Source organism: Spea bombifrons, chromosome 4 (assembly GCF_027358695.1).
Source record: "Spea bombifrons isolate aSpeBom1 chromosome 4, aSpeBom1.2.pri, whole genome shotgun sequence".
Lineage (NCBI taxonomy): Eukaryota > Metazoa > Chordata > Amphibia > Anura > Pelobatidae > Spea > Spea bombifrons.
This window is the reverse complement of record NC_071090.1, coordinates 106,299,011-106,320,786: the sequence shown is the minus strand read 5'-3', so window position 1 is coordinate 106,320,786 and position 21,776 is coordinate 106,299,011. Positions and strand designations below refer to the sequence as shown.

The following is a 21,776-nucleotide window of genomic DNA, read 5'->3' as shown; positions in this document are numbered from 1 at the left end:
GCGCAAGAAAAAACATAAGATGCCAAGAGTCATATATGCAATGAGCCAAAAAACAACCCAACCCCATCGGTTACATTACACAGCAAAAATTTATTGTGTTTAAGAAATACTACAAAAAGTTAGAAAAGGTCTCAGCTTGCCGTTGGCTTTCTGCCCTCCGTTGGGTTCTCCTCCTGATCCTTTCCCGGAATATCAACACAAAACTAAGATTTATAGATATATGTCGTTTATACAAAATACACGGTTTCTCCTTTGCCGGTTCGCACAGTCATAGCACGGGATTGACACACAAGACAGGTAAGGCCATTATGTGGGAGCCGACGGGCTCCCGACAGCAACATCACGATATCCAATATATTAACGATTAGTCATGTTACCAGAAGAGATGTGGAGTCCTGCGCCGGTGCAGGGGGGCAAGGTAAGTAAGCGTGTGCGCATGAGAGAGAGATCAGGCGCCGATTGGTCAGGTTAAGGCAGTGGACTCCAGATGGCTGTGGATCGTCTGACATGTTACGGCGGTTGCCATTAAGTAACGGGTGGGATTTTGGCAGCAGAAGGACCTAAAACCGCAGCGGTACGGTCATGCCGCGGAAGAGTCACATGTTGGCGGCACACGGGGTTAATCGGCTTCCCCTATTCTATGGGATCTGGAGGTTGGATGGATTCTATATGCGCCGAGGTATATACACACGCAGTCTGAGTTTTGTTCGGGCGCATTCAGTAAGCTATATACAGAATTACACCGATCTTCGGCCCTTTTCACGCACGGCGTTAGCTTTAGGTGGAGGCTCCACGGCGGACGACGTATACGGCAGACATTTAGCTTTATACGGGATTTACACGCTCGTTCCTCTCGATAGAATATACATAAAATGCTCTTTTAACAGCCCTTTTCCTTAGATTTCGGAGGTGATGGGTTACGTTCTGAACCGGAGCGCTTTGCATTCTTTGTTAAAGGGGAGCGCGCCGGTTACCCCATTTTTGCTGTTCTGCGAAGGCTTTGGTGCGGGTTTCGGGCCGGAGCCGGGCGGTTTAAGAGTTTGGGGAAACCTGTACAAAGATCCCCTGCGAGTCGGTCCGCGCCAGCTTTGCCGGCGGCTCCAGGGAATCGGAGCCCAGCGGGTTGGAGGGGTCACTCGGGTTCAGGGGCAGCTCCTGGGTCAGTTCTTCGTCGCTCTCGTCATCCTCTTCCTCCTCTTCATCTGTAACAGACAAATCAGCAATAGGTTAGAGGTCAACGGCTCGACGTAGACGGGACCCCGAAAACTACGGGACAAGGATCTCCATGCAATTCAACAATGGCTGAAGCCGACCCCTCACTCAGGACTGTGATGCATCATCGGAAGTTAATTAAAAAGCTCAGCACGGGCCCTACTGACGAGGAAGGGCCACACGTACCTTTATCCGGGTCCATAGGCTGCAAGGAGCTCCCAGCGTTGGCAAACTGTGAAGATAAAGAAACGAGTATTGCTTGGTTTTACCGCCTGCAAGGACTTGAAGAAATAATGGATCCCGGATCCGATGATTGTCTGGCTTTATATCGCAGTGGAGATTGCTCTCTATCTCATGGCATAATTTACAGATTGTTTGCTTATTTCTATATATTTCTAATAATAAACCCCCCAAAAAGGGCCAAGCTTCTCCCACCCATGGATAAAAGTATACTTTTTTCCCTAAACATGCCTCATTCAGATATTCCATGGATAGGATCTGCTGCTTACCTCCCACCCCATGGGGCAAAACCTGCACTCACCTCTCCCATGACGGCAATGGGGGTCTCCCCGCGCGCCTGTGCCACGCGGTGCTCGATCAGATAATACATGTACTCATCGTACAGCAGGCGGATTAAGTGGAACGAACCGAAGCTGGCGGCGCTTCTCAGGGTCAGATCGCGGATCACCATGGAGCTGGGAAGCGAAGGAAGAGATATCAGAAATACAAGTGATTTCTTATTAAAAAAAAAAACCAGATTGTGAGGTTTATTTTGTTCTGGTATTCTGAAGAAGCAGCTTTTTAAACAATCTTTTAAAAGAGAATGGTTCTCTTACGGTGAGAACATGAAATGAGTAAGGACGCAACGTCTGCTCCTCACCTGTAGAACGACCATTTCAGCAGAAAAAGTTTGGCAGCTTTGGGGAAGCCTGGGTTCCCCTGGTACGGTTTGAGCACTTGGGTGACGACGCTGTCGAGCCAGACTGCCCATTGCTCCAGGGAGCTCTGCTGCATCAGCGTCATCTTGAAATCCTGCTCCAGCCGCTGGACCACGCGGTCCGCGCAACGACAGACCCAGGAGGCCTGCTCCTAAAAGAGAGGAATGAGCGTGCGTGGGAATGTACGACACCCTGCTGTGAATGAATGGTGCCGGAGCGAGAAGGAATGAAGCTGAAACGCGAGGCTTTGGATAGTAAGAACCATCAATGTGCCAGAGGAGGGTTTTTACTGACCTGGTTGCCCAACAACCGGGGAGGGAGAAAGAGGAGAAGCTCTACATGGAAGGGAGTAGAACGTGATGAGGAGACGGGAGCCTAGCGTTTAAGTTGCAGGAAAGCAGATGGCGCAGCGGCCGCCGGTAGAGCGAGGGAGCCCAGGCGCGGGTCTTACCTGTACGTTGGTGAAGTCCACGCGGTTGAGATCGCTAAGCATCTGGTTGATCTGTGCGGTGTTCTGAAGCACGGCCCGAGCCGCCTGCGCCAGGTGATTTAGCGAAGTGTAACGGCGCAGTGTTTGGGCGAAGGCACTTGCAGCACCAACCTGTGGGCACAAGGATACGACCGTCGCGAACCTGCGTTTACACGAGAGCAAGAAGCTGGCGGCGTGTTAGAGACAACTGGCAAGAGTAGAGGTATATTCACTAAAGTGGGAAACACTTGGCGTGAGACGCCCCTGTGAGAAGGGTTTATCTGGACCCGCATATAGTATACAGGTCCTCCTTCGCCAGAGTGCCAAGTGGGCTCTGTGACAAGGGAGACAGAAGAAAGTGAAATATTTGTTTGGATACTTCATACACAGAGAACAAGAAGAAATAAGAAAGAGAGGGAAGAAAGGAGTTAAGGCTGTATCATAATAACCAACCTAGCTTAGGATGGCGTCAAGGTGCCTACATGTCTGGGTGTATTTTTAGTATATTGTGGCTGTTCACCAAGATGATGAGACCCCCCCCCAATAGCATGTCTCTCCCTTACCTTGATGCGCACCATCTCTTCGGGGATGTTCATCATGGCGCTCGTTAGCCAGCTCTCCAGGCTCTTGGCAAAGTTGCGTATGGCTTGCGTGAGGGCACCTGAGGCAGATTTTACGCAGGTTGGGTGAGACAACGGGGTGAATCCGCTGATTGGGTTCAGCGTCTGTTACACTCAGGCATAATTCTCATCTCACTTTATAAAAAAAACCCCATGAGGGGTAACTTATGATCTCGGGGCCGTTCCCAGGTCAACGCGGCCCTCGAATGGACAGTCCCCATATGGTTACTGAAGGCTGTGCAGATTATGACAGATACTCACTGGGGATGGGGCGCAGAACGTCTGGTATGAGGGTCTCTACTAAGCCCTGGTAGAGGAGGTGATCGCAGTCCCGGCACCACTTCAGTAAAGGCTCGTATTTGGACAAAAGCACAAGACAGTCCTTGGGTAAGCGCTTCTCCGCCTCGTCATCGCTGTGTGGACACAGGAGTCGGGAGATCAGAAGAGGAGACTTAAATAAGAGCGATAGGTTTTAATAATTCCGCCCCGTTACGATGTCTTCTCGTTGCGTTACTCACACTGTGCTGTCGTTGTGCTGGGTCTGGTTGAACCGCCAGAATGTTTTCCAAAGGGTCTCCACCAGCGTGAACTGCAGGTTCACCACCACATCCACGATAGCCTGTAAGGAAGGGGAGAGCCATGACATGACTTCAGGGTCCATCACAGAAGAAAAGGGTTGGGAGTAAGGGGTTTCTTTCGATACGGTGGACGCTTAGACGATGGTTTGTTTTATTAACCGTAGTGTGATCAGTACCAGGACCAGGCATGTCTAGCAACCAGCGCTGGCCTACAATGGAAAGCTCCTTTGGCTGGAGCAGAGGTCACCTCGGGTGATTGGAGTTGAGGGTTTTAGGTGATCAGGTGGCTAATTCTAAATGGAATAAATGTCATCAATGTTTGGAGACGAGGGCTTTAGAAGTGCAAGCCCAACATTACGTGGGGTAATTACGCTGAGGTGAACCGTGTTGGGTTCCTCTCACGCCAGGGGTGGAGGTCAGCGCATTGATGTTGTCCATACGTGGACCGGTTACCTCGCAGTGCTCCCGATACAGCAGCTGAAAGGCCTTTATGTTGGCGAGGGTGATTCCATCAGGGAGCGACTTTCCTTGTAGATCTATCTCTGCAAATTCTGGCAAAGTCTTGGTGGCATCTGCGGACGAGAAAACGAGCGGACGTCAAAGACACGGAGAACGGCCACGGAAGAGAAATCCCGCGGGGTCGAGATCTACGCTCTGTGACCGCCGCGCCGTTCCAGCGGACGTACCCAGAAACTGCTGGTACTGCTGCACCTGGGAGCTGATATCGGACAGGCCTGACGGCTGCTGCTGGGAGGCCGCGACCCCGTTACTCATCCCCTCCATTTTCTGGAATGGCTTTGACCTGTGAAAATGCGTAGTTGAGGCCGGGCCGTAACGAAGAGGCCGTCGGGTAACAGAACGGGTTGGTTCCGCGATGATATTACCTCTGTTTCTGGGAGAACGGTTGCTGGCGCATGGCGAGGTGCTGCTGGTCCTCCATCAGGCGCAGTAGCGGAGAGCTGGCTTTGATCCGTAAGCCGTAATAGTGATATTTGGAGTTCCCCCTAAAAAAGGACAACATCTGTGAGATGACTTACAAAGATGGTGCCACGGTCCCACCATAACCACCCAGAGGAGGGATCGGCCGCGTCACACGCAGCGTTGGCGGAAAGGCGTACCTGGTGCCCAGCCGGCGTGTCCTCAGCCCCATGAAGACGGACCGTATGAGCTTTCCGAAGGAGGCAGCATTGACGGGTTCCAGCTTCTGCTCCTGGCAGTGCAGCAGGTAGTGGCAATACAGAGTGCTGCGAGGGAGGCTCACCCCTTCCGCGGTCTCGTAATTGTCCAGCAACCACTGCACCTGACATAAAGGGGGGTACATTGTCAGTGGCGGGAGCCGGAGCCGGTGAGAGCCTGCGCCGGGGTGCACACACACACACACACATTGCATGGAGAGAGGAGCAGACGATACAGAGAGAAGGGAGAGATCAGTGAGCTAGAGGAACACAACGGGAAGCCATCTGGAGAAAGACGAGACGCCGGGGAAGGGGGGGTCACAAAGAAACTCACAGGCAGAGAAGAGAAAAGGGGAGTCTCACCGTGGCAGGGGAGGCACGTGTGGTGTGAGAGTAGGACTGAGTAGAACTGCCCATTATGAATCCACCTTGGATCACATAGGTCCCAGATCCCGTTCCTCCGCCACCTCCTCCAGTTCCCCCAGAAGCAGTGGCTGGGGTGGCATTGGCGAGGATCTGCCCCCCAGATACGTACATGGGAACAGAGGGGCTGCTGGCTACAGCCGGAGACGAGGTGGGTGAGCTGACCTGGCCTGCACCGCTCGGAGACTCGTAGTAAGTGGATCCCGTGGCCTGGCTGTACAAGGGGGTCTCGGTGTAAGTGTATGATCCGGAGCGGCTGGGGAGGAAGAAGCACAACGCTCATTATATATTCACACTCTGTATGGGTACGCGCGCTACTCTTCTCAACCCCAAATGTCGGGGATGTTTTCTGTGACCCTTTATCACTCCCATCACTCCTGTGTACCAATGACCCTTTATCACTCCCATCACTCCTGTGTTCCAATGGCCCTTTATCACTCCCATCACTCCTGTGTTCCAATGGCCCTTTATCGCTCCTATCACTCCTGTGTTCCAATGGCACGTTGTGTTCGCTGATCCAAGTTTAAGTTTAACAGCTAATTGATCGTTAGAAACCCTTTTGCGATTGTTACAGCCAGAAATGTCCCTGTTTTCCATAAAAACACCTGTGAAAAAGTAGTAGTGTGTGTTATATATATATATATATTTGCTAAGTGGCAGCCTGTGGCAGGGCCCGCACTACGTAAAGGCTGCCTGAACCAATCCACAATTTAATAGTCTGGGAGCGTTATAACTTAATGGGGAGAAATAATAATTCAGGTTTAATGGCTTGTCATAGGGGTCTAATACATGCCGGTTATTTAATTTATAAACACGCTTGCCGGGGTTTATTTCGCGTATAGGACTAGAAACGCAGGATTTGGGAAAAGTGACAGACCCCCTTTATAGAGGAACAGAGCGATTAGCGATGACAGACTGACCTTTTATATCCAGACAATCATGTGACATATCTAATCTTTGGCAGTTTTTTGGGCCGTGGCGGTAAATGAGATCCCGCGCCGCGGAAAGGTTACCGATGAAGACCAGGAAGGCGCGCGTTTGGAATGATTTATTAACTCTAGAGCACCAAACAAAAGAGTTTCTGAAAAGTAGGGGAAGTATTTTATTTCGGGAATACTGTATAGTCCTGACGTTTCCGACCCGAGAGGCCTCAGGACCTCCCGCGTACCTCGTTATACCGGCGGGCCGGATTTAAGCAGATCTGCCAATGGGAAATGCCGCATTGCACAGGTCCGGGGGGTTTATTGGGTTAAATGTCCCTCGGAGAACCTGAGATCTGTGGCACAGCCTGCATTATCTAATCAATTTTTGCCTCATCCTGCCCTTACATGAGCTGCCTAAACAAATCGACACATAGAAACGTAACAATAAGGGAGAGAGAACTTAAGGGGAGGAATAATTGTAGGACCAGGAAGTTAAAGCGGCTGCTCTTACACGGGCTGAATCCTTGGAACGTTAAAGTTTATAGTAGTAGCCACTGTATACTGTGACGCAGACTAATCACATGTATAGCCTCCTACGCCTTGAATTTGCCCCAAGCACACGGATGCCGACCTTCATCCCTCCGCTTAACATGGTAGCCGTCTCACAATCCGGGGGCCACGGGCTGCCGGAGGAGGGTGGGAGAGTGGAACACGGACACACAGCGCTTACATGGTGCTTGCGGTGTAGCTCGCGTCTCCTCCCTCGACGTACTGAACTTGGCCGGGGTACACGTGTTGTACTGGGACCTGCTGCAACTGCTGGACCTATAGTGAGACAAACACGCATGAGCGCATGTTCCCCTGTATCTATACCCAGGGTCCCCCCCTACCACCACGTGGACGCCACAAACTACGGCTCTCGTACCTAATTATGGGTCTGTGTTTGGGGGACGGTTGCCGTAGTCCAGAGCCTGAGAACCAACCATGTCAACCAACAAATGCCGCGATTCTCCTCCATCCCCCCCGTTGCTTCTCAGACACGCCGCGGTACGAATACTTTTGCTCACCCTGGCTTTCGTTTTCCGGTCTCCTCCTGTCTCTGTCACCTGCTCTTCCCCCTGGTCACCTTCTCTGTCCCTGTCACCTACTTTCAAAGCTGCGGCCGCCGTGTCAAACAGCAGCACCTGCGGGACCTTCTGCACTTGGACTCTCTGCGGAGAGCTGTCTACCAGGGAGGTGGGTAAGAGGAGAGGCTGCGGCACGACGTGGACTAGATCCAGCCACTGGGGGTCCGAGCCGGGGACCACGGGCCACACGCAGACGTAGCCGGGACCGGGGCTATCCACGTGCTGGAAGGACACGTCCCTCTCTAACTGCTTCTCCTGATCGGCGGCTGCTCTATAACGTAACTGCCTGCCTGACCGCTGGGGGAAAGAAAACGGGGACAGACTGACGCAAAACAGACAGCACGGCGGACCACTCAGAACGAAAAGGGGAAGAGACGGCCAGGCGGCGCGTTGTAGAAAGACTGACAAGGAGAGCAGCAGAGACAGAGCGTAGAGCTTCCGAGACATCATCGAGATCTATTCATCCATACAGAAAGGACGCTGGCCACAAAGCATTCACCGGGCACACAGCGGGGTTTATTCGCTAAATGGAGGGCAGGCACCTTCTCACCGTCCTCAACACCCTCAGCACTATCACCTTTTGTTTTTATAATCACCATTTATCCCAAGGGCGTTTATCCCTCACCCTAGAAAACTCCCTACACGTCGTGCTGCGATGCTACATCCATGCCATCCCATCGTCTTCCCCCCATACACATCGTTTATCTTCTCCACAGGACTCTACCCAGAATACCCCTCACTTATTGCCCTGAGAACCCCTCCCCCATCCCGCTGCCAGTACCTCTGGGGTCCCCTGGACGTGCTGCATCCCCTGGATAGTCAGCTGGTGGACAGGGGGAGACTTTTGAGGCTGGGGTGTTGTCTGTACCACCGAGCACTGAGAGGGAAGAGTAAAGAAAATGTGAGTCACGGGGCATCGTGAAGCGAGAGCGTGAGTGAGCGTGAGAGAGCGTGGCCGGGACAATAAGTTGCGGTGTAGGGCAGTAAGAGTGTGTCCTCGAGAGACAAAGAGCGGGAATAAGGGCCACACGATGTCTCCCGGACTCCAGAAAACCTCTGAGGGCCCTACTGGACTAGAGACTTCATCTTGGACCCATACGGCTACATTCACATTATCCCTCTATCATGACCCAAGGGAGCCAGTCCCGGGGGAAGAAAGGGTCAGGTGGCCCTATTTATGGGAGATAACTCACGTAATCCCCCCACAGCATCTATGCTCTATCCGGGGCCAACTCGGCCCCTCGTCATGCACACAAGCTTCACAACGCATGGTGACATCTGGAAGGAACAACGTCCAACTCTCCTACAACCTCCATGCTTGGTGAATAAACCCTGTGAGGTGAAGCTCAACATCGATAATCTGCCCCTCATCGTAGCGGGGGGGGGGGGGGGTTCTGGAGACCACTTCCACGGTTTTTGAAACCCACTTTTAAGATTAAAATGTAACTTTGTTTTTAAGCAAACTTTGGTTACTAAAGGAGATGGAGGAGCCTCGGTTCCAGCCTGGTGTGTCTGGCAGTCATCCGCTTATCGTCGGATGTGTCTGGTGGGGAGGAATAGCGAGGGCACGGGGTAGACATTTTCATTAAATGAAGCAGGTGTAGCGGAAGCTGATGGCACAGCGGGGGGAGGGGGCACACAGATAAAAACGACAGACACATTCCAAATAAAGAGCGTAAAGCAAACACAGAGACGATGAGGAACAAATAAGGATTAAGAAAATGGTACAAATAAAATGGCGCATGGACAAAAAAAAAGTTAGAAAGCAGGGTCTCCAGGTGCTGAGCCGCGCGGCTATCGGGGGGATTGCGGACTTCATGGTTTATTAACAGCTGGGAAGATGCCAGGAGTCAGCCGGCCATGGAAGATCTGGTTCCTGCCCTACAGAAGCTCATCTGAGAAGAACCATAAGGTTGAGCTTCACAAGAGATGTCAGGAGCATGAAGAAGACGGGAACGAAACCCAAAACTCGAGTTCAGGTTCAAAGCGAGATGGATTCCGAGGGGTCGCACAAGGCTTTCACAATACGGTGCCGTGCAAACTGGGGGAAACTAATGCTTAGGTCTGCAGTCAAAAGACCGAAGGACTATGGTCTTCTTTGGTCAGAGAGGGTGATGGATATGGGTTGGAATTGGGTTGAAGATGGAAGAGGGGTTTCTCTAGGGCGGCGTTTCACCGGTGGTGACCCCAGCGTGGTCTCGTGCAGCCACCAGCTAGGACAACGTGACGACCGGTGAATCTAGGAGGGACACGGCAGCTCAGATCCCAACATGGGGCATCATGTGAAGAGCTATGACGGACACGTTACCGACATACAATCACTCGGTATTCACGCAGATCACAGGGCCGGCGGGGGGATAAGATGGCGGTGCGGGTCGAGGACATCCTAGGATTAGGCTGGTGCTTGAAATGGTCACAGCTCTGCTCACCGGAGTATGAGGAGGGGTCCGAGGGGGGCCTCAGCTCAAACGTGCCGGGTGGGAGAGAAGAACAATACATTGGGGCGTTTTACACCCTAGAGGCACAACGCGTTGGACTGGCAGCCGGGGCTCCCAATATACGGGAATGAACCTAAACAGTTACGGATATCTACGCCATAACACGGAGGTCAGGATTTCAGGGATTAGAGAGACAAGAAGGGGGTCTTCTTCTACGGGGGATTAAGACGTTCCTCAAAGAAAAAAGGAATAGATGATAAGATACACAGATCACAGGGCAGAACGCGTGATATATAGATATATATGTATATGTATGTATATATATATATAGGGAAGAGGCTCGGGTCACAGGAGAGACGAGGTCCGCTCTGCCCCGGATGTTTAGCTGAGAGCAAAGGGTGCCTCGTTAAGACTCTATTCACTAAAAAGAGAGATTGCAAGGAAGGTTCAGGTCCCGGGGCATCGGAGCGAAGGATGGGGGCTGAACCGAGGAGCTTTATCCCGAGAGTGAGACACTAGTAGAAGAAATGCTAGCTCATGGGGTCAGTCGGGGAATGATGGAGGCGTAACTCGCAGGGCCTTGAAGGCTTGGCTTGCATGGACAGAGGAGCGAGGAAGGAATAAAGAGGCTTTGCTTGCACAGGCAGGCGGGTAAGCGATGGGGGGGTCTGCAGGCTGAAGCGTACAAGCGGGTTGCCCACCTCTCCGTGCGCCTTGTCCTGACTCAGGCCTGGGCTGTCGCTCTGCAACACAAAGGAGGCTTCATACCCCGGTATCATCATAAACCCCCCCCCCGACAGCAGCATAAAACACGCGACAATATTAACACGCAATACTGATCCGGGGGTGACGGGTCACTAAAACGATGAAAACACGTGAAAACATAAAGGCACAGGAACACCGGACATCACAGGGGGCCGGATTCACTAAATGGGGCGAAACGACAGGCTTGGCTGGCCCAACAACGCTGACCTACTGGGGAGGAATATCTATCAAGGTAATAACGGTTCCCAATACCACCCATGTGTCCCATGCAGCAGTCCCTCCCGCTCGCTTGCCTCATACCAACCTCAGTCGGGGAGTGTGCCGGTTGCTGGACGGTATGCACCGCCAGGGAGACCTGCGCCGCCTTGCTGGCCTGCGGGGTAGTCTGCACCACCAGACGCTAACAGAGAGGAGACACAAGAGACGGGCGCCACGTTAACGACAGGCCGACAATTTATACCGATACCGACACATGGCATGGGCTGGAAGGACAACGCATGTCAGATGGAAAAGGTGGTAGATAAGTGGAACAGTCTCCCAGCAGAAGTGGTAGAGGGTAATACAGTGAGGGGATTAAACATGCATGGGACAGGCATACGGCTCCTGAATCTAAGACGAGACCAACAACTGATTAAGTCAGGAAAAAACAGGCAGACGAGATGGGCAGAATTATTATTATTATTTATTTATATAGCGCCATCATATTCCGCGGCGCTGTACAATGGTTCTTATCCGCCGTTAGATGTTTCTATGTTAGCGGATTGTGAAACTGCTCGATACTTTGGGGGATGGGGGGTAACAGAATGTAAAGGTGAGTGCAAATAAAAAGGGGGAAAGGGAACACAACAAGGTCGTTGGCAAGGTCATTCTGCGTGTTTCATGTCTTGTATCGGTAGGGATGTCAGCGTGGGATCTGTAGTGAGGATGGGGATGTTGGGCGCGGTGGGCGATGGGGTGTAGCCGGTGGGTGACGTACTTGCGGGGGGATCGCTGCTCCGGCCAGCTGCAGGGCAGACACCGCAGCGACCTTGGGCTGGACGGCCGCTTCTACTAGAAGTCTCTGGGCGTAAAAACACAGAGCTGCGGTTAGGAGGAGACAGGCGGGGGGCGGGGGGGCGGCGGGGGGGGTTCATTAAAGATGCCGTCCCACCTACTGCGCAGAATTTATACTCCTTTATAACTAATGAGGAGCTCAGATTCTTTGCAGAGGGGGTTTTGGGGGGGGAATGAAATGACAGATACTAGACACAAAGTGGAACAGGAGCTTTAAGATTAGACAGCAAACCCGCCTGCTGATTGCAGCGAGATAAGGGAAGCAGGTACGTTTATAAGGTATAAGGCTGCTTGGAACACAAGAAGCAACGAGAACTAAATACGGCTCTATGACGAGGGCAGGAGTCCTGTGAACGACGTGCCCATGGGGGCAAAAAGCAGCACGGTGATGAAGAGTTACGCTAGGGTCTGGGGCAAAACACGCAGAAAACAAGACAGGAGCCCCACGCAGAGGGGTAAATACAGAGATCAGCAAAGGAGGGATCAGCAGACAGAACAGCAGAGCGGACGCTTCTCTGATGAAGACCTATTCTGGGTGGAAACGCGGGGGTCTCTTGTTGATCTATTCATTGGAAGGCAGTAGGGGGCTTACAGACTGCGTGGCACGGAGGGCAGAACCCTGTCCTCATCACCCTGCCATAGCCGGTATGGCACCGCCAGCCCACCGACTGCGTATTAACTTTAACCCCTCGCTCACTACCTGCTGTGCCGCCTGCACTTGCTGCACCACCTGCGTTGGCACCGCAACCTGCGCAGCAGCGGATCCTCCAGGACTGAGTTCTCCATCGCTGGCCCTCATGGATCCTTCTGTGGGGGGGGGGACAGAAGACAGAGAGCTGATCGTACGATGAACGAGATGTGGGTTTTTTTTATCACTATGTTTTCCATGGGCTGTATCCCCCCCTCCAAAAAATTCAACCGAACAATTACCCCCGCTTCCCCTTCGCCAGTCCCTCCACCTACTTCTTTTTTTGCATATCAAGCAAATGATTCTAACAAAAAAAAAAAGGAAGGAGGCTCCAAAACTTCCTCCCCGGGACTAAAAAAGGAATAGAGCTGGGGTTACTCCGCACTGCAACTCCCATGACGAACAGCCAATTCTCTTTACTAATATGTCTGATACCTGACGTCAAGCAGGGAGGGCGGCTTTAAATACATAAATACGTCACAAGTGCCTGTTTATTGTGTTTCTGCGGGAAAAGAGGGCACCGGTCTGAGAGAGACTGCATTACATGCTGTATATATTATTATTATTATTTATTGATTTATATGGCGCCATCAAATTCCGTAGCGCTGTACAGTGGGGAGACGTAACGAGTAGCATGTAACCAAAAATAATAATAACAGGAGGCAAATCCCACGGATCAATGAACTTATACTGAAAGGGAACAGAGATAAATATATCAGAGTCATGTGTAAATAAAAATACATTTAATTAATATATTAACAATAAATAATAATAATAATAACAATAAATAACAATAATAATAAATAATAATAATAATAAATAATAATATCGGGGGGGGACGATCAAATTAAGCTTTTTTCAGTACAAAAATATAAAGTAATAACCCCCCAGCGCTGTATACAGTAATATAACCCCCAGTGCTGTATACAGTAATATAACCCCCTGCACTGTATACAGTAATATAACCCCCAGCACTGTATACAGTAATATAACCCCCAGCGCTGTATACAGTAATATAACCCCCCAGCTCTGTATACAGTAATATAACCCCCCAGCGCTGTATACAGTAATATAACCCCCCAGCGCTGTATACAGTAATATAACCCCCAGCGCTGTATCCAGTAATATAACCCCCAGCGCTGTATACAGTAATATAACCCCCAGCGCTGTATACAGTAATATACCCCCCAGCGCTGTATACAGTAATATAACCCCCAGTGCTGTATACAGTAATATAACCCCCTGCACTGTATACAGTAATATAACCCCCAGCACTGTATACAGTAATATAACCCCCAGCGCTGTATACAGTAATATAACCCCCCAGCGCTGTATACAGTAATATAACCCCCCAGCGCTGTATAAAGTAATAATAACCCCCCAGCGCTGTATACAGTAATATAACCCCCAGCGCTGTATACAGTAATATAACCCCCCAGCGCTATATATACAGTAATAACCCCCCAGCGCTGTATACAGTAATATAACCCCCAGCGCTGTGTACAGTAATATAACCCCCAGCGCTGTATACAGTAATATAACCCCCCCAGCACTGTATCCAGTAATATAACCCCCAGCGCTGTATACAGTAATATAACCCCCAGCGCTGTATACAGTAATATAACCCCCCAGCGCTGTATACAGTAATATAACCCCCAGCGCTGTATACAGTAATATAACCCCCCCAGCACTGTATCCAGTAATATAACCCCCAGCGCTGTATACAGTAATATAACCCCCAGCGCTGTATACAGTAATATAACCCCCCAGCGCTGTATACAGTAATATAACCCCCAGTGCTGTATACAGTAATATAACCCCCAGTGCTGTATACAGTAATATAACCCCCAGCGCTGTATACAGTAATATAACCCTCCGGCGCTGTATACAGTAATATAACCCCCCAGCACTGTATACAGTAATATAACCCCCAGCGCTGTATACAGTAATATAACCCCCCAGCGCTGTATACAGTAATATAACCCCCCAGCGCTGTATACAGTAATATAACCCCCAGCGCTGTATACAGTAATATACCCCCCCAGCGCTGTATACAGTAATATAACCCCCAGCGCTGTATACAGTAATATAACCCCCCAGCGCTGTATACAGTAATATAACCCCCAGCGCTGTATGCAGTAATATAACCCCCCAGCGCTGTATACAGTAATATAACCCCCAGCGCTGTATACAGTAATATAACCCCCCAGCACTGTATACAGTAATATAACCCCCCAGCACTGTATACAGTAATATAACCCCCCAGCGCTGTATACAGTAATATAACCCCCCAGCGCTGTATACAGTAATATAACCCCCCAGCGCTGTATAAAGTAATATAACCCCCCAGCGCTGTATACAGTAATATAACCCCCCAGCGCTGTATAAAGTAATATAACCCCCCCAGCGCTGTATACAGTAATATAACCCCCCAGCGCTGTATACAGTAATCTAACCCCCAGTGCTGTATACAGTAATATAACCCCCAGCGCTGTATACAGTAATATAACCCCCAGCGCTGTATACAGTAATATAACCCCCAGCGCTGTATACAGTAATATAACCCCCAGCGCTGTATACAGTAATATAACCCCCAGCGCTGTATACAGTAATATAACCCCCAGCGCTGTATACAGTAATATAACCCCCAGCACTGTATACAGTAATATAACCCCCCCAGCGCTATATATACAGTAATAACCCCCCAGCGCTGTATACAGTAATATAACACCCTCAGCGCTGTATACTGTAATATAACCCCCAGTGCTGTATACAGTAATATAACCCCCCCAGCGCTGTATACTGTAATATAACCCCCAGCGCTGTATACAGTAATATAACCCCCAGCGCTGTATACAGTAATAACCCCCAGCGCTGTATACAGTAATAACCCCCAGCGCTGTATACAGTAATATAACCCCCAGCGCTGTATACAGTAATATAACACCCTCAGCGCTGTATACAGTAATATAACCCCCACATATTATTCTGTATATAGTAATAAAGCCCCAGCATATCAGTCATGTGATCTTTTGGGTGACTTTCCCTGTACACCACACTGAGCTGATGCTTTATGGCAATGCTAATGAAGTCTGTTAGTTCATAGACTTTCATTAGTCAGCATGTCCGTCTGGGTAATTAAGACGGAGCCATTCTATTGTTTCCCCACAGGCAGTATGATAAGGAGTCGAGGTGTTCGTCTAGTAGATCGGGGATCAGATAACAGAGTGAGAACATTTTATGGGGCAAAAACTAGAACTTTCCTGGTCTTTCCGAGTGTAACTCGAGTCTTTACACGGAGTGATACGCACTGGAGTCCATGCATGGACCGGGGAGCTGGAGGGTTCTATTAACCCCTTAAGGACAATAGGGGTTTTTACTCGTAGTATATTGTGGGACAATGGCTATTTTAACATTTTTCGGTGTTCCTGTTTAGCTGTGATTTTCTTCTTGCTCATTTCATGCTCCCACACATATTATATATTGTTTTTTTCAGGACAAACAGGGCTTTCTTTAGATACCATTAATTTTATCATATCATCTAATTTACTATAAAAAAAATGATAAAATATGGGGATTTTTTGTTAAAAAATTACTTTTTCTCACTTTTTAAACAAAAAACTTTTACTCATCTGCAAAAACGAATGAAAAAACCTGCTAAATAGATTCTACTATTTGTCCTGAGTTTAGAAATACCCAATGTTTTTATGTTTTTTTGCTTTTTTCTGCACGTTATGGGGCAATAAGTACAGGTAGCGTTTTGCTATTTCAAAACCTTTTTTTCCAAATCTGGTAATTCTTCCCCCCATGTGCCATTTCGGGTATCTTTGAAGCCGGCCAATGAAATTTACCCCATCAAGTCATATATTTTTAAAAACTAGACACCCCAAGGTATTTCACATGCTGGTAATTTAACCCTTTCCATGCACTAATTTTACCACCAGCCTTTGTGAAACTTTATGGTAGTAAATTTTTTTGTATTTTTTTCCACACACGTTGTACTTCAGGTATGAATTTATCGCTCCTGGTGTATGTCCGTGTCAAACAACACCCCAATATGTGTTCAGTAACATCTCCTGAGCGCAGTGATACCCCCCCATGCATGGGTTTGTTGGGTTATTTGGGAGGTAAAAGGCCGCCTTTGTGAGGTGTGTATTTTTTGGCCATTTAGACATCTGATCCTACTGCCCTCATGTCCCATATTTGGGACACCTTTGAACCCGGCCAATTCAATTTACCCCATCCACTCATGCATTTTTTAATACGAGACACCCTATGGGCATTTGTAATGCCAATATTTTAACTCTTTCCATGCTGGAATTTTTGTAAAGATAAAGAATTTTAGGACTTGCTTATTAATTTTTTTTTTTATTTTTTTTGGTGACAGTGGGGATTTTTACATGTTACCATATTATTTTTATTTTTTTAAACATTTTTTTTAAAAAATTTTTAACATTTTTTTAATTTTTTTTTTATTTTTTTTTTACTAATCACTCATTAGTGAGCTGGGCTCCATTGACCTTGCATGGTTGGATGCAGTACCTGCATTCAACCTGCAGGAGGAGCTCGAGAGTTCACAAGAGGGTCTGGATAGACCCTCTATGAACTCAGATCTATTGTTAATGCCATCCTGTGAATGACGGCAACGTCATTCACAGGATGGCACTTGTGGTTGCTCTTCGGAGCAATCACAAGGTGATCGGGGGTCGGGGGCTAGTGTTACTGACATGCCTCGATATCGAGGCATGTCAGTAACACCATTTATGCTTAGGAAGCGAATCAGATCGCTTCCTAAGCTGTTTTAGCCGGGCGCCGCCGCGATCTTTCATGATCGGTGCGGCAGCGGCCATTTTTCTTCCGGGGAGGGCTGCCGAGGGCTGCCCTCCCCGGATCCACGGTCAGCCTCACTTGGGAGGCTTCCGTGGATGCTGCAAAGCCGCCGATCGCGGCGAAAACGCCGCGATCGCGGCGATGCAGCTGTTTAACGGCAGCCCGTACATGTACGGGCATTGTCGTTAACCCGTTGCACGGCAACCCCGTACATGTACGTGGATTGTCGTTAAGGGGTTAAAGCAGAATTCTGTTCTCCCACACGCCGGGTCGGTACCGGAGTAAGAATTTGTACATGGGGTCGTCTGTCGCGCATGCCGCGGTCACTCACCTGACACGGTCACCACAATGTACTGCTGAGGGGCCGGGGTCTGCGGAGCCCCGGGTTGGGGAGTCGGGGTGGGGGTCTGTGGCGCCACCTGCAGCTCGGCTACATATTGCTGGGGAGCAGCCTGTGCCGACGCCGGCGGGGTTGACTGGAGTTCCGTCACGTAGGCCTGGGTAGCCATCTTGGGTGCTGGGGGGGCCCACAGAGATGGAGCAAGGTTAATATGTTGAATTATGACATCACACAGAGCTATCGCATCATCTGCATTCTGCATCACTTACATACATGTCTATTGTCTAACACGTGTGTTTCTATTGCGTGTGCTTTGTGTTATCGCTTTAGAGATAATTAAACGTTTCCATCATGTGACATTTTGCGGTGTAACTAAACGTATGCAATCAGTTTCCTGTTCTAAACTTATATTCCTACCCTCCCCCCGCCTTTAATAAGGCTGCCTGAACCAATCAACAACAATCAGGAACAATCAGGAGCAAGCGATAGCAGGAAATATAAGTTAATGGGGAGGAATAACCATGCAGATGGTAAATACAGGGCTATGTTTTTGAATATATATATATTGTAGAGGAAATGAACAGTTCTGTGGGATTAAAGACTGTATATTACGTTTAAGGTATCGCATTATATGCAGTACAGGATCTCACTAAGTCCGGCTTGGAGGGAAGAAGAGAAGAGATGGGGGTGGGGGGCATTTAAACACAGGAGGGACGTTTATTGCAAATGAGGAGAGACGTTACAACAAGAGACCGTAATCTAAACCTAGAGGGTCAGAGGCTGAGATTAAATGTAAGGAAGTTTTACTCGACTGAGAGGGTGGTAGATGAGTGGAACAGCTTCCCAGCAGAAGTGGTAGACGGTAATACATTGAGGGGATTTAAACATGCAGGAGGCCGATCTGCTGGCGGATTCTCTTTCTCTGTAAGCATACAGCCCTATAGCTGTCTATTAAAGATGAAATGTGTAAATGGGATGTAATGTATTGATTTTAATGTATAGCGATGCTATAATATATCACTGCATTAGCCTCTAACACTTCTGCTGGGAAGCTGTTCCACCTGTCTACTGCCCTGTGAGTATACGGTGACAGCTATGATCTTACAGCTCATAAAGTACCGCACTGCCTTTATATTACTTCCAATGCCCACAGGAGCGGACCCCCCATCCTGATACCCCTTCACCTCTCCACAATGACTGTTCTTGGAGTCGTTTTATAGCATAGGGGGGTAGGTGGGATCTTATAATTGATAAACATTTAACCCTTTGATTCATCTTTTTGACCTCATCCTAGTAAGGTTTTTGTTTATTCTTGTGATGTCAGAGGACTTCCCATGACATCAGAGGGTTGTCAGGTAAGTTCACGACATTCTGCTTTATTAGGCCGCCCAGCATGTGACAATTACTAGCCCCCAGCGCCACATGATCTCTCCGACAAGCCCACCGGCTTCACCTATAGCCTTCTTTAGTCACTTTTCTGTCTACCGGCCCTCTCATGCATTAAGTCAGCTGACCCCGAGATTCTGGAAATATTAACCGTTTAATTGCCCTTCGTGAAGATTGTATGTAGTATCTCGTCTAACGTGTTACCCAAACGGCTCCAATACCGGCCGTCATGGAAACCCTGATTTGTCATTATTTGAAGATACACTTAATTGAGTCACCTGCATTCAAGCAGGGATATCAACCATAACACACTGGAAGCAAAAGCTAGAACTGTCTTGGGTATGATAACAGCCTGTAGAAGAGGAAGGAGTAGGATCTAGTCTGTGTGACCCTGATCTGCCCCTTCACCCTGATACTGGGGCAAAACCCCTGAGTCTCCGGGGTTTCTATCAACTTTAATATCTGACCTAAAAACCACTATACAGCAATGTAAGGGAAAGCTCAGATTACTGTAGATTCATATATATATATATAATAATAATAATAATACTGTATATAATATATATCATTTCAAACACAAATGTACACGTTTCTGCAAAGAGAGCTATCTTGGTTTCTCCCACACCCCCTTGAACTTTATTCCCAATTGGTATGCCCGGGCACTTGCCCCTTCCATTAAAACCCCAACCAATAAGCGTCCGACGGGACTGGTTTCTATAGCGACTGTTCCTCCGCCTCCCTTCTCAGGTTACCATAGCGACGCGCGGCCTGCTCCCCTCTCCCGCTCGCAGCAGGCGCCGCCATTTTATAAAGGGTAGGGGGGTGGCGAAAAATTCCGTTGACGTCGTCATTAGTATCGAGTGTTGCCCGCTTCCTGGTTTAATCATAATATACTGCACATACCCGCCACCCGCTCGCCTGTCAGTGTCTCGCCTCTGCGCACTCACGGAGAGACGCGGCTTCACTTCAGCGCCAGATCCCTGGGAGTGTCCGGTGGTCAGGGGATCGAGTCCCAACCTGCTTGTAACGGAATATGGGGGTGTGCAAGGTGGGGGTGAACCGGGGAACGAGCTGACGGCGGTTGTTGTTGTTGATTCCCGTTGCCGGGGTTCTTGTCGCCACGACTACCGTGGCTATGGCCGCTCCGTCCCTCACCCGGGCAACTGTTGCTACCGACCCTCCCCCTTCCCTCCTGTCGTCATCAGAACCTAGGCGCAATAAGTGTGCGATTGGACAGCAGAAATATCAATCACTGCAGCGGTTGGGCCGGATTAGTAAAACGGAACGCTTATCAAAAGAGTAGACGAGGACAGTTAGGGCTCGGCCGTTACTGATTGGTCGAGTTCACTGTCGTTCAAACACAGGATTGCTATAATAGGTCGCCTGTCTTGCTTGTCCCACCCGGAGCGAGTCCATGGAAACCGTTTCTCCTTTTGTGGGCTGTGATTGGCTGGCGATGGATTCCTGTCAGCTGTTGATTGTGCGAGAGTAGCTGTCAGTTAGGTGTGTGACGCTTCGGTGGATGCTGCGCACTGCATGGCACAGGGCAGTCTGGGAGTTGTAGTTTCCTATTAGTAATATACGTTGGTTCTGTGTCGCCATGCACTGTTAATGCGCAGTCCTACCCATACGGTGACGTGTATTGTGACTGAATTGTTGCTCTCGCCTCATAGATTTTTGGGAGTTGTGATTCCTATAGAAAACAAGCCTGATGATATATGAATATAATATACCAGAAACAAATAAAGTGGTACATGTGGCGCAATCACCATGGAAATGGTTCGTGTTGTAGCTCTGAGTCGTGCGTTCCATGGGCGCCATTCATTCGAAGCTGGAGACCCAGACGGAGCTGTTACCACGTAACGGTGTATGAACACCGACTGATATACTATGGGAGCTGAATGGCCGCCGTTTATCGGGTGACGTCGGCACTAAGACCACCAGTGCTTGCTGTTTTTAGAGGTATTTGGTGGTAACCCCCGCGTCAACCACGGGAAATACCCTCCACGCTATGGCGTAATCAAACAAGACACCCGGTAACCTTACCGTTGGGGTTAGTTAATGCTGCAGAGTTTATTTTAAGTGTAGCTCCTCTTTAAGGTTGCTGGCGGCGGCCGACGTTGGCCAGAGTTGAAGGTTTGCTCAAGAATTAAGCAAATATTCTATTGACTGTATCTGTACGTCCCTTCGTTCTTCTAGTTAATGTCAGGGCCTTAAAACCAGCTGCTCCCCCGCCCTGAGATTGCGTCCCTGCTTTGGCAGGATCCTGTGGATGTCACTGTCTGGCATCTTTTATGGTGCCGCATGACGGCGTTCTGCGCAGGGTCCAACATCACGGTGTCATGGCCTCGTCCAGCATTTAGCATCTTGGTGCCGTTTTGGTGACCATCGTCTTGTACTTTGCTGCCATTGGTCCAATCTGTTTTGACCTTGGCTGTTTCTTTTAAGCCTGCATGGTCTCAGCCCTCCAAGGCCTTTTAGCCCGAGTTAGGTTTGCCCCCTTAGCTTAGGTTCACACTAGAGAAGGAACTAGAGTTCCGGTGGTCACGCTGCACAGGGGCTCAAACGTAGAGGGATGGGGCTGTGGTTGTTGTGGTTGCACAAATCCTCCACCGCTAGGTTCTACTCAGACCAAGGGCGATACAGCTTCATTCATTCATTCATTCATTGTATCATAAACTGTAACCCGCAAAGTACAACTGTTCATGGCTTGATAAAACTTAGCAGGAAGGGTTAAAAGATCTTAACGTATACAGCCTGGAAGAAAGACGTGACAGACGGGGGAGACGATAGAATACTTAAAGGGAGTCA

The 21,776-nt window shown here is 49.3% G+C and overlaps 1 protein-coding gene across 7 annotated transcripts; it reads right to left on the bottom strand.

Moving 5' to 3' along the window:
• Positions 1-710: 710 nt before the first annotated feature.
• RFX1 (regulatory factor X1) lies at positions 711-20,301 on the bottom strand. Of its 7 annotated transcripts, none has more exons than XM_053462863.1 (20): positions 19,869-20,301; positions 17,571-17,756; positions 12,422-12,528; positions 10,973-11,068; positions 10,605-10,646; positions 8,247-8,342; positions 7,069-7,163; positions 5,356-5,671; positions 4,936-5,117; positions 4,702-4,821; positions 4,504-4,619; positions 4,271-4,389; positions 3,758-3,858; positions 3,501-3,652; positions 3,183-3,280; positions 2,602-2,751; positions 2,093-2,301; positions 1,754-1,907; positions 1,399-1,444; positions 711-1,202 (listed from the first exon to the last, which is right to left on the bottom strand). In XM_053462863.1, exons 2-20 carry the CDS (start codon positions 17,746-17,748, stop codon positions 1,033-1,035), a joined length of 2,547 nt encoding a protein of 848 aa, XP_053318838.1. In that variant the 5' UTR covers positions 17,749-17,756; positions 19,869-20,301; the 3' UTR covers positions 711-1,032. The 7 variants fall into 7 exon arrangements, with proteins under 7 accessions (XP_053318838.1, XP_053318840.1, XP_053318839.1 ...); XM_053462865.1 differs by having other exon boundaries at positions 4,936-5,111; XM_053462864.1 differs by having other exon boundaries at positions 19,913-20,301.
• Positions 20,302-21,776: the final 1,475 nt, after the last annotated feature.

Excerpts from the sequence above, each read along its gene's own strand:
- RFX1 (XM_053462863.1), bottom strand. The coding sequence starts at position 17,748 with ATGGCTACCCAGGCCTACGTGACGGAACTCCAGTCAACCCCGCCGGCG. Across the intron at positions 5,672-7,068 it reads AGCTACACCGCAAGCACCAT|CCGCTCCGGATCATACACTT; the intron begins GTAAGCGCTGTG and ends CTTCCTCCCCAG. Across the intron at positions 4,390-4,503 it reads GCAGTACCAGCAGTTTCTGG|ATGCCACCAAGACTTTGCCA; the intron begins GTACGTCCGCTG and ends TCTCGTCCGCAG.